A 12,556-nucleotide genomic window follows, 5' to 3' on the forward strand; every position below is an offset into this window, starting at 1 on the left:
GTGACAGTAAAACATCACAGATGTTATTTACCATCCCTTCCAGCACCGCCCATTGAGGACACAGGAGATCATTCTTTGTAATCATGAGGCCATAAATGCTTGTGCATCCACATGAATCGCCCCCCGGAAACAGGAAAAATAGATATTAATTAAAAAAAGAACATGTTGTCTTCAGTTTCTCTGAACACGGCGGTGTCCACGGGACTCGGGTCGGGGTGTTACATATTGCACTTTGGTAATTCATCATGTGAATGTTTGTTTTATGAACATACGGTGATAATATTATAACTTTAAAAAAAAGTATTTTCTCTTTAATATTTGGACTTTTTTTGCGATTAAAAAAACAACATAATCATCAAAGTTTATTCTCGTAAACTTTCTATTTTTTTCTTGTTAGAATACGACTTTTTCTGTTAATATTTTGACTTTATTCTTATGATGAATGATAAAGTTTTCCCTAACCTAATTTAAAAAAAATGTGTTTGCTTTTTTCTTTAATATTTCTACTCTTTGCTACAGAAAAAAGGACATTATTTTCCACATAGTTTATTCTGCTTAAATTGCTACTTTTTGCCAATTTAATTTTTGTTTATTTCTGCCATAATATTACAACTTAAAAATAAAGTATTTTCTCTTTAATATTTCTACTTTTTGTGACAAAAAAACAACATAATAATAAAAGTTTATTCTCGTAAACTTTCTCCTTTTTTTCTAGTTAGAATACAACTTTTTCTCTTAATATTTTGACTTTATTCTTATGATGAATGATAACGTTTTCTCCAACCTAATTTAAAAAGAATGTTTGCTTTTTTCTTTAATATTTCTACTCTTTGCTACAGAAAAGGACATTATTTATAGGAACAATGCAACCCCTCGGTGGTGTGTAGCTCTCTACTTCAAATCAAAGTACAATTATTCTCTACAAATGTATTTTTCTTCATTTTTGTGGCTGATTGGATTGACGATGACTTCCTATGGGAGTCCTTGGTACTGCATGGTAAGCACACTGTGAGGTTAGACTTATTTAAAAGTGGACTTGGTTCATCATTGATTAAGAGTCAGGAAGAAAAGTGGTCAGGCAGGTTGCCAAGAGCCCTGCTGCCACGGAAGGAAGTGCTGGGAGTGGAAGTACCACAACCGCTTGTGGATTAGCTAAGATCAAATCATCGTCTTACAAAACAATGCAAAAAATAGCCCGCTAATAGCACGCTAATAGCCTGCTAGTACAGTTGCAGGGGATGGCCAACACAGTTAGCATCAATGCTCTAATTTTAGCATGCACATTTAGGCTGTTTTTTAATCTTCAAATATTTATACTTTTTTTAAATTGAATATTCTCAAATTTTCTTTAATATTATTTTTTTCCCCCGCACATTATCCCAACGTTATTATGACTTTACTCCCATAATATTCTTTTTTTTTCTCCAACCTAATTACCCCAATTTTTTTTCTCATGAGAACACAACTTTGTGTTCTACTATTAATATTAGAACTGTATTCTAACATGATGACTTTCTTTCCATAATATGTTGACCTTATTCTCATAGTATTACAACCAGATGTTCAAAAAATGACCACATTTTGCTTTACTTGCCATAATATTACAACTTAAAAAGAAAGTATTTTCTCTTTAATATTTCTACTTTTTGCGACAAAAAACAACATAATAATAGAAGTTTATTCTCGTAAACTTTCTACTTTTTGTCTTGTTAGAATACAACTTTTTGTCTTAATATTTTGACTTTATTCTTATGATGAATGATAACGTTTTCCCCAAACTAATTTAAAAACAATGTTTGCTTTTTTCTTTAATATTTCTACTCTTTGCTACAGAAAAGGACATTATTTTCCACATAGTTTATTCTGATTAAATTGCTACTTTTTGCCAATCTAATTTTTGTTTATTTCTGCCATAATATTACAACTTAAAAAGAAAGAATTTTCTCTTTAATGTTTCTACTTTTTGCGACAAAAAAACAACATAATAGAATTATTCTCGTAAACTTTCTACTCTTTTTCTTGTTAGAATACAACTTTTTTTCTTAATATTTTGACTTTATTCTTATGATGAATGATAAAGTTTTCCCCAAACTAATTTAAAAAGAATGTGTTTGCTTTTTTCTTTAATATTTCTACTCTTTGCTACAGAAAAGGACATTATTTTCCACATAAATTATTCTGATTAAATTGCTACTTTTTGTTTATTTCTGCCATAATATTACAACTTAAAAAGAAAGTATTTTCTCTTTAATATTTCTACTTTTTGCAATTACAAAAAAAACAACATAATAATTAAAGTTTATTCTCCTAAACTTTCTACTTTTTTTCTTGTTAGAATACAACTTTTTCTCTTAATATTTTGACTTTATTCGTATGATGAATGATAAAGTTTTCCCCAACCTAATTTAAAAACAATGTTTGCTTTTTTCTTTAATATTTCTACTCTTTGCTACAGAAAAGGACATTATTATCCACATAGTTTATTCTGATTAAATTACTACAATCTAATTTATGTTTATTTCTCCTAATATAAAAAATATATTTATTTAAAAACACATATTTTTCTTTAATATTTCTACTTCATGCTAGACAAAATAAAATGTTTTGTTTTCAAGAAAAAAACGCCATTGATTTGACATTTTGACCTTATTCCTCTATCATCACTTTCTCCACAACCTAACTGGAAAGAAAAGTTCTTGTGAAATGATGCAAATATCACAAGGTCATTGCTGTAAAACTGTTTGGTTGCTGTTAAAGGTGCACACGTGAATGGAGTATTTAGCATGTAGCGCTGCTGTTGGCATGGATGCACTGAAAGGTCTACTCTACCCGGGTGAGCATGAGCGACAGAGAGAGAGAGAGAGAGCGGTTAAAGCACCTTGCAGATCTTATAGAGGGAGTCTTGTCCATCCCCTCCCGTGTCTTTGAAGTAGTCGTGCGCTGGGAAGGTCCTGTTGATGTCCCGGGTGATGGCGCTGTCCTGTGGGGATTCCTGGTCGGAAGATAAGGGACACGTTAAATCAGGGCTGTCAAAGTCAAATGGACGGAGGGCCAAATAAAACATTTGGCCACAAGCCGAGGGCCGGACTGTCCAATCTTCATTAAAACCAAGATTTAACCTACTGAAAACATAACAAATATATTACAATATGATTGGATAAATAAAGCAATATTTTCTTATGACTCTGTCAGTCATTTTTAATTTCAGCAGGCACAAAATACAAATGTCCTTTATATAAAAAACTCATAACATAAAATTTATGTTATGAGTTTTTTTTCGACTGGGCTTTTCTGAACAGACTCTGTCGAGATTTGAGGCCTCGTTTTAATTCCTCAACCTTCTGTAGCCTTTGTTCCATGTCCAGAATCTTGTTTTTGTCTGTGTTTTGTTTCATGATGCCGTCTCATATTATATTCTTTCATCACCGCCACACTTTCTCCACATAGAAGACACACAGGTTTTCCAGCTACCTCCGTGAACATGTACTCCAACTCCCACCTTGTTTGAAAGCCCCTGTTTTCACCGTCCACCTTCCGTTTTGCCATTGTTGATGGGTATCTGTAAATTAACTTTTGCTGTTATGCTAATGACTGATGCTGAATGACTGCTGAATAAATTAAGCCGCCTCCCGCTATGCTCCCGCTCGCGCGTCCCTGTTGCATTGTGGGAAATGTAGTACAGTTTATCTGCGGGCCGAATCTAATAATAGATTAATATCATCACGCGGGCCAGGTAAAACCCTCTCGCGGGCCTGATGTGGCCCGCGGGCCTTGACTCTGACATATGTGCGTTAAATGATGGCGACAAATAATGACTGACATGTTGTCAACAACTTCTGCAACGCGCTCATGATGGCAACCGACAGCAGGGGACACTCATGCACCAACACGCAACACAAGAATTTCATTTTATGAGAACAATAATGTGAGAAAAAATAACATAATTTTAGTTCAAGTATTAAAGTTGAAATATTAAAAAACTTTTTTTTAAGTCATATTATGAGGTATAAACGAAAAAAACACATCTATTTAGTTGAGGAAAAAGTTCTAATATTACAAAAATAAGTTCAAAATATGATGGGAATAAAATCATATTTTAGAATAAAGTCATAAAATTAAATATTAACATTTTGGAAAGTCACAATTTTATAAGAATAAACTCATCATATTATGAGGAAAAATAATGTCATTTTTAGTAACGTATAGTTTAAATATATATATATATATATATATATATATATATATATATATATATATATAATATTTTTTAGTTCAAGTATTAAAGTTGAAATATTAAAAAAGTCATAATATTATGAGGTATAAACAAAAAAACATAACTATTTAGTTGAGGAAAAAGTTCTAATATTACAAAAATAAGTTCAAAATATGATGGGAATAAAATCATATATTAGAATAAAGTCCTAAAATTAAATATTAACATTTTGGAAAGTCACAATTTTATAAGAATAAACTCATCATATTATGAGGAAAAATAATGTAATTTTAGTAACGTATAGTTGAAATATATATATACATATATATATTAATATTTTTTAGTTCAAGTATTAAAGTTTAAATATTAAAAAAGTCATAATATTATGAGGTATAAACAAAAAAAAAACATAACTATTTAGCTGAGGAAAAAGTTCTAATATTACAAAAATACGTTCAAAATATGATGGGAATAAAATCATATATTAGAATAAAGTCATAAAATTAAATATTAACATTTTGGAAAGTCACAATTTTATAAGAATAAACTCATCATATTATGAGGAAAAATAATGTCATTTTTAGTATCGTATAGTTTAAATATACATATATAATTTTTTAAGTCTTGATAACGTCAATGCTGGAAAAACGACAACTTCAATTGTATATATTGTTTTTTTTCCCCCAGAATACTAAAATGTAATTAAAACAAGAGTTATCTGCTCCAGTAAATACACTTGTAGTAATCACACTCCTCTGACCCCTGCTACTCCGTCATGGTGGTACAAAGTAGAGAAACGTCACTGATGGAGCTAATTAAGGCGTCTTTTGTCCTCCTGCTCCTTTCATCAAAAGCCATGTTCCGACTTCCAAAGAGGAAGACAGCCGGATGCGAATAAAAGCGTGTGTGCAAGAAGAAAAGCAGGAAAGAGAATAGAAATAGTCCAACCAAAAGCAAACCGATGGGGTTTTACATAGACTTACGTAGTACTGCGTATGCTATGTATATATAGTATTGGTACTGCATATGCTACATAGAGTGTTGGTACTGCGTATGCTATGTATATAGAGTGTTGGTACTGCGTATGCTATGTTCATAGAGTGTTGCTACTGCATATGCTATGTATATATAGTGTTGGTACTGCGTATGCTATGTATATATAGTGATGGTACTGCGTATGCTATATATATATAAAGTGTTGGTACTGCGTATGCTATGTATATATAGTGTTGGTACTGCTTATGCTATGTCTATATAGTGATGGTACTGCGTGTGCTATGTACTATATATAGTGTTAGTACTGCATATGCTATGTATATATAGTGTTGGTACTGCATAGTGTTGGTACTCCATATGCTATGTATATATAGTGTTGGTACTGCGTATGCTATGTATATAGTGATGGTACTGCGTATGCTATGTATATAGTGTTGGTACTGCGTATGCTATGTATATAGTGTTGGTACTGCGTATGCTATCTATTTCGAGTGTTGGTACTGCATATGCTATGTATATATAGTGTTGGTACTGTGTATGCTTTGTATATAATGTTGGTACTGCGTATGCTATGTATATAAAGTGTTGGTACGGCGCATGCTATGTATATAGAGTGTTGGTACTGCGTATGCTATGTATATATATAGTTGGTACTGCGTATGCTATGTATATATAGTGTTGGTACTGCGTATGCTATGTATCTATAGTGTTGGTACTGCGTATGCTATGTATATATAGTGTTGGTACTGCGTATGCTATGTATATATAGTGTTGGTACTGCGTGTGCTATGTATATATAGTGTTGGTACTGCGTGTGCTATGTATATAAAGTGTTGGTACTGCGTATGCCAGATACTGTAGAATGTTTCTAGAGTTGGTGGTGTGATTCCCATTGTTCCATCCCCCGTGGCTGAGGCAGTGAAATTACAAGCATCAGTACAGTTGAAGCCCAAGGCCTCTTGGGAAGAGAAAGGGATCACACGCTCTCTCCATCAGCCGTAGATGATCATACATTTTACAGCCGGCGGGCCCAGGATAGAGTGCATCCGTGTCCATGACATGGCGTACCCCGGCGGCTGATAAGCATCCGTGTTTGCACACTCAAGCACCGCTTTAGACATTCTTATCTCAAGCGCTGAGAGCTCGGACAAAGACCTCCGACATAACGGCCAATTACCGGAGCTTCCCTTCCGTCTGTGCCTGCGACGAGGCTAGCGTGACACGGGAGGGAAAACATGCCCCCGTCTCTCTTACGGAAGTGCGAGAAGGAAAAGTCCGGCAATAAAGAGCTGTGGCGGATCTGCCGAACGGAAAAACAGAAGAGCTAAAGATAGCTCGGCACATGTCAAAATAAATGTGGTTTTTGATTTTGCTGAAGCTGCTGCATATAATAATAATAATAATAATGAGAAAACATTATATAAAGTCAAAATATGGGAACTTTCAACTAGCATTTTCCCTCCCAGACATTTTTTTGTGAAAAAAAAAAGAAAGAAAAAAAGAAAGTCAGAAAAGGAAAAAAACAGCTGTAATTTTACAAGAATAAAGTCTAAATATAAAAAAAAAACATTGCATTCTAATAATTGTACAACAAACTATTATATTATAATATAATGTGGGTAAAAAAATACAAATTGAATAAATAAAATAATGTCATGTCAAGTTAAATATATTTTAAAAAATGTATTTTTTCAAAGTTGCAGTACTATAAGAAACACACAATTTTGGGAGAAAACTAGGTTTTGATAAAATTGTAATATTATGAAAATAAAGTCTCAATATTAGAATAACGTCCTAATATTACAAGAAAAAAATTTGAAAAACAAAGTTGGAAAATTGAAAAAAAATACACAGAAAAATGAAAAAAACAGAATAAAGTCATAATTCTAATAATTAATTATATTTATAATTCTAAATAGTTGTATTTTAACAAAACATTTTTTTCCAAAATTAACTCATTATCATGAGGAAAAATGATGTAATTTTTAGTATAATTTTTAGTATAATTTTTAGTATATACCTGAAATAATAAAGAAAAACCAAATCATTTTTAAAAGAAAAAAAACACATCTGGAGCAAATTATGTTGGGGGTAAAGTTAGAAAATCATGGGAATAAAGTCACATGATTGTGACCACAAAGTCATATTACAAGAAGAAAACATCCAAGAAGTTGGAAAATAAAAACAGCAGCAGAAATGGAAAAAAGAAAAAAAGTCTAAATATTACGAGAAAATCATTGTATTCTAACTCGAATTTTTTTTTACAAGAATAAACTCATATTATTGTAAAAAAAAAATAATGTCATTTTGGGTATCATATAGTTGAAATATGAAAAAAAATGTCAATTTTTAAAAAATCCTAATATTTTGAGGAACAAATCTGGGGGGAAATTGAAAAAATTGAAAAAAAATATTTTAAAAAGTTTAAATATGTGCAAAATTTAAAACAAAACAATGCAAAAGTGGGAAAATGGGTAAAGAGCAAAGCTGATATTAATATGCTTTTTCACCTACTGTATACTGTATATGACAAGTGGAAATGTCGAGGTGGCTAATATGTTTTATTGCATATTAGAATATGAGTCCTTTTCCTCTGATGTATGCCAACACAGTTAGCATCAATGCTCTAATTTTAGCATGCACATTTAGGCTGTTTTTTAATGTTCGAATATTTATACTTTTTTTCTTGAATATTCTACAATTTTCTTTAATATTATTTTTCCCCCGCACATTTTCCCATGTAATTATGACTTTATTCCCATATTATTTTTTTCTCCAACCTAATTTCCCCATTTTTTTTCTCATGAGAATACAAATTTGTGTTCTTCTATTAATATTAGAACTGTATTCTAACATGATGACTTTCTATGTTGACCTTATTCTCATAGTATTACAACCAGATGTTCAAAAAATGACCACATTTTGCTTTATTTGCCATAATATTACAACTTAAAAAGAAAGTATTTTCTCTTTAATATTTCTACTTTTTGTGACAAAAAACAACATAATAAAAGAAGTTTATTCTCGTACACTTTCTGCTTTTTTTTTGTTAGAATACAACTTTTTCTCTTAATATTTTGCCTTTATTCTTATGATGAATGATAATGTTTTCCCCAACCTAATTTAAAAAGAATGTTTGCTTTTTCTTTAATATTTCTACTCTTTGCGACAGAAAAGGACATTATTTTCCACGTAGTTTATTCTGATTAAATTGCTACTTTTTGCCAATCAAATGTTTGTTTATTTCTGCCATAATATTACAACTTAAAAAAAAGTATTTTCTCTTTAATATTTCTACTTTTTGTGACAAAAAAACAACATAATAAAAGTTTATTCTCGTAAACTTTCTACTTTTTTTCTAGTTAGAATACAACTTTTTCTCTTAATATTTTGACTTTATTCTTCTGATGAATGATAACGTTTTCTCCAACCTAATTTAAAAACAATGTGTTTGCTTTTTCTTTAATATTTCTACTCTTTGCTACAGAAAAGGACATTATTTTCCACATAGTTTATTCTGATTAAATTGCTACTTTTTGCCAATCAAATTTTTGTTTATTTCTGCCATAATATTAAAACTTAAAAAGAAAGTATTTTCTCTTTAATATTTCTACTTTTTGTGACAAAAAACAACATAATAAAAGAAGTTTATTGTCATAAACTTTCTACTTTTTTTCTTGTTAGAATACAACTTTTTCTCGTAATATTTAATTTCTCCTAATATAAAAAAATATATTTTATTAAAAAATATATAAAAATATATACAGTTTTCGTTAATATTTCTACTTCATGCCAGACAAAATAAAATGTTTTGTTTTAAAAAAAAAAACATTAATTTGACATTTTGACTATCCCCCTATCATCACTTTCTCCACAACCTAACTGGAAAGAAAAGTTTTTTCATATTTCAACTTGCTTGTGAAATGATGTTATTTTTGCTGAAATATGGTGTACTGTATGTAAAACAACAGAATTGAATAAAAGAAGTGACGAACCGTTTTCTTTGATGGATACACGCATCATACATGCATTGTCAGGTTGTGTAATAACATACATAAGCACTGCAGGATGTGGCTAATGAACAATTACATTGTTGATCCTCACCTGTACCACACAAAGGCTAGATTGTATGATGAACTCATTAGTATCACAAATTAAAAACAAAAACAAAAACATTTGCTGGGCTGGAGCCAAGCATGGCAGAGCTACAGAGCGTACTGTTCTGTACGTCTAATGCTGGGAATAACGGCTCCGAGCTTCCGTGGGAAGCCCGAGAGGGCATTCGGCGCGCTATTGTTATTGTTGGGAGTCAGCACAATGGCCGACATGTCACTCTGTTATTGTTTCTCTCACCCCCCTGCCGCTCAAACGCCGACACAACCTACACTGCTCGTCTTTTAAGCTGGCGCTCAAGTCATCAAACGCCGCTTTTCTCTTCTCAACAAGTCGCAGTCGGGGTCCCCTCCCACTTCTGTGTGTTCTAAATATAGTTTTTAACATTATTAGAGAGCTGTAGACATGAATTAGCAGCCCTACACCTCTACACTCCTCTTATTTGTTAGCTAACCGGTTGGCCTCAAATTTATTCCTTCTAAACTTAATGGGAGAAGGGTTTTCACTCTATTGCGTGGGACATGCTATGGCTAACTTCATGACTTCATTAGTGCCGCCTAGTGACCGGAATACCACATATCACTTTTATGGCCACCATCATTCATCCATTTCCGAAAAAAACGCTATATAGCCAGGGAGAAATAATCAAAACTGTTGCGAGAGACAACTAATTTCTTAGCGTACAACATTTCAGAGTGGCCAAGTTGCATCCTTTCATTTTTCACCATGTGGCCCTCGCTGGGAAACCTTTGGACAACACAAAGTCAGCCGTAGCTCGGGCTGGTGGAAACAACGGCCTTGATTTGTTGACAAGTTGGTCACGTGGTTGAAAGGCCACATCAAGACCAAGCTCCACCTCCATCTGCCCCCAGTTTGGTTGAGTTTGAGGGCACTAGGATAAAAAGTGTGAATATTTACACACACGCACACAGCATCAATCTGCCATCATTCAGTCATCCACTTCAAATAGTGAGCTGCCTCATTAGCAGAACGCCCATTCAGCACTCCACGGTGTGTTCCAGGCCATTTACATCATGTTAGCATTTCTCTCCAAAGCGCCACATTTTGCAATTTAGCAAATGATGACGTTCTGCATGATTGCTACTTATTTTGCAATCTTTCCACGATGGCCGGCGTATTCACTCTCCAAACATTCTGTTACTTTAGGGTGTCCAAAGTGTGGCCCACTGCGGCACAGAGTGTTGGTACTGCGTATGCTATCTGCGGCACATTCTAAAAGTATAGTTTAACAAGAAACCTGAACAACAACAAAAAACACGAAACCAGGAAACAAAAACAAACATCAATGAAAATGGAAATTAAATCAGCAGTAATTTTACAAGAATGAATAATATTGAGGAACGAGAAAAGAGCACAGACCTCCATCTATCTATACATATGCTTTACATTGCTAATGTGAGATACTAGCAATGCTAACATACTAATATCAGCAAGTTAACACCTAGAATAACACTGGTAAGTGTTTATATAAGTGTTTAGATATGAAAATGGCCAAACATGCTACTATGCTAATGTTAGCATGCTAACACGTTACATAATAATGCTACAGTAAATGTTTATATACATATATGTATCTAGCTATAAAAATGGTTAAAAATGCAACTATGCTAATGCTAGCGTGCTAACCTTTAGCATGAGAGCGCTACGTCTTGACGTGTCTACCTATCAAAATGTCTAAAACTACTACTATGCTAATGTTGTTAACATGCTAGCATGATAACCGTGTCTACCAATGAAAATTGCTAAAAAATGCTAGCAGCTGTTTTAAAAGTTATATTATGAGAAGTAAAATAACAAAAATAAATTTCACATTTTTGGAAAATTTGGTTGTGGAAAAGGTAATAATCTTATGAGAATAAAGTCAAAATTTAATGGGAATAAAGTCATAACAGCAGAATATAAACAGAAAATAAACAGCGGAAATGGAAGAAAGGCGTATGTTTGAGAAATACATCAAAATATGACAAAAAAGTATTATTCTAATGAGAAAAAGGCTGTAATTTTATGAGAATAATAATATTATGAAGATTTCAATTTTTTTTTAGTAGCACAGGGTTCAAAATATTACAATACGTTGTTTAGTTATTTAGTCTGTCTGCTGTTAAACAGGAGAAAAATCCATCATCTCTCACACTTCCTTGTGTCACTTGAGAGAGAAGAGGTGCTAAAACGCTCGTGATTAAAGTTTTGTCATCTTAAAATGTCATAAAAAAAACACCTCCTTCCTCAGGGACATGATACCCAACCCCAAATACGACGGCTTTGTTTAAAACATGAAACCAAACAGGTTTACTTCCTCATTAGCTCCTCAGTCACTACTTTCCTCAGTAACTACTTGTTACTTCCTCATTAGTTCATCAGTAACTACTGAATTTCTGTGTACCTTCTTAAAGTAAAGTGACACCGAAAACAGCAGGCTTCGCTACACATCTTAAATGTAAAATGAACCTGGGCTATAAACAAACAAACGTTCCTAGTAGGTCTTCCCAAAAGTACTGCCAAAATGCCTGCATCAAGGCTGATACTTGACTACTTATACTACAAAAACAGTATAGTACAGGACACAGACACAACATTTATTTTGTCAGTACAGATACACAACATGTACATCTTATAATACAATATACAGTACATGTACCGTACATGTAGGTTTTGCCACCTCTTGTACAAAGCATCACACGGTTTGGTGGTATTCTTGGTCACATGGTCTCAGCAACATCTTGATAAGCTCACCGTATCAGCTCATCTCACACACACACACACACACACAAACACACACACACACACGCAGGCGTTGAGATTTGACGATTCTCACAAACAAAAAGTCACCAAAGTCGGCTTCTCACAAAAGCTGGGTCATGAGTGGGCAATTAGTGGCGTGCTGGTGTGGCCTACATACACCCCAAAATAACCACCAGGAAGAAAATCCAATAGAGATCATGAGACAGATAAGGACGCTATGTCCATGTGTGTGTGTGTCACTGATGCAGTCGCACAACCTGCTGGGCGTATACCAACCAATAATAATAATAATAATAACAATAAGAATATCTCTGGAAGCATCACAAAGTCAAAGTAGTGCATGTACGTTTCTTGGCAGCAGCAGCAACACCCCCCCCCCACCTCCCCATTTTTATCAACTTCTATTTCTTTTTTAAGCCAAAAAAAACCAGTTGATTACAATCTGACGTGTTCTCTTCAAGCGTAAAAACA

General features: G+C 33.1%; 1 protein-coding gene across 2 annotated transcripts in view; it reads right to left on the reverse strand.

The window, feature by feature from the left end:
- rabgap1 (RAB GTPase activating protein 1) overlaps nt 1-12,556 on the reverse strand; it is a 78,322-nt gene that overhangs the window by 23,717 nt on the left and 42,049 nt on the right. For both annotated transcript variants that reach the window (XM_058056309.2, XM_058056308.2), the window contains one exon: nt 2,879-2,992. In XM_058056309.2, the coding sequence (XP_057912292.2) occupies nt 2,879-2,992 (114 nt within the window). The remainder of the gene's footprint in view (nt 1-2,878; nt 2,993-12,556) is intronic.

This window comes from Doryrhamphus excisus, linkage group LG19 (genome assembly GCF_037039965.1).
Source record: "Doryrhamphus excisus strain RoL-2023G ecotype Guam linkage group LG19, RoL_Dexc_Guam_v1.1, whole genome shotgun sequence".
In the NCBI taxonomy this organism is placed as follows: Eukaryota; Metazoa; Chordata; class Actinopteri; order Syngnathiformes; family Syngnathidae; genus Doryrhamphus; species Doryrhamphus excisus.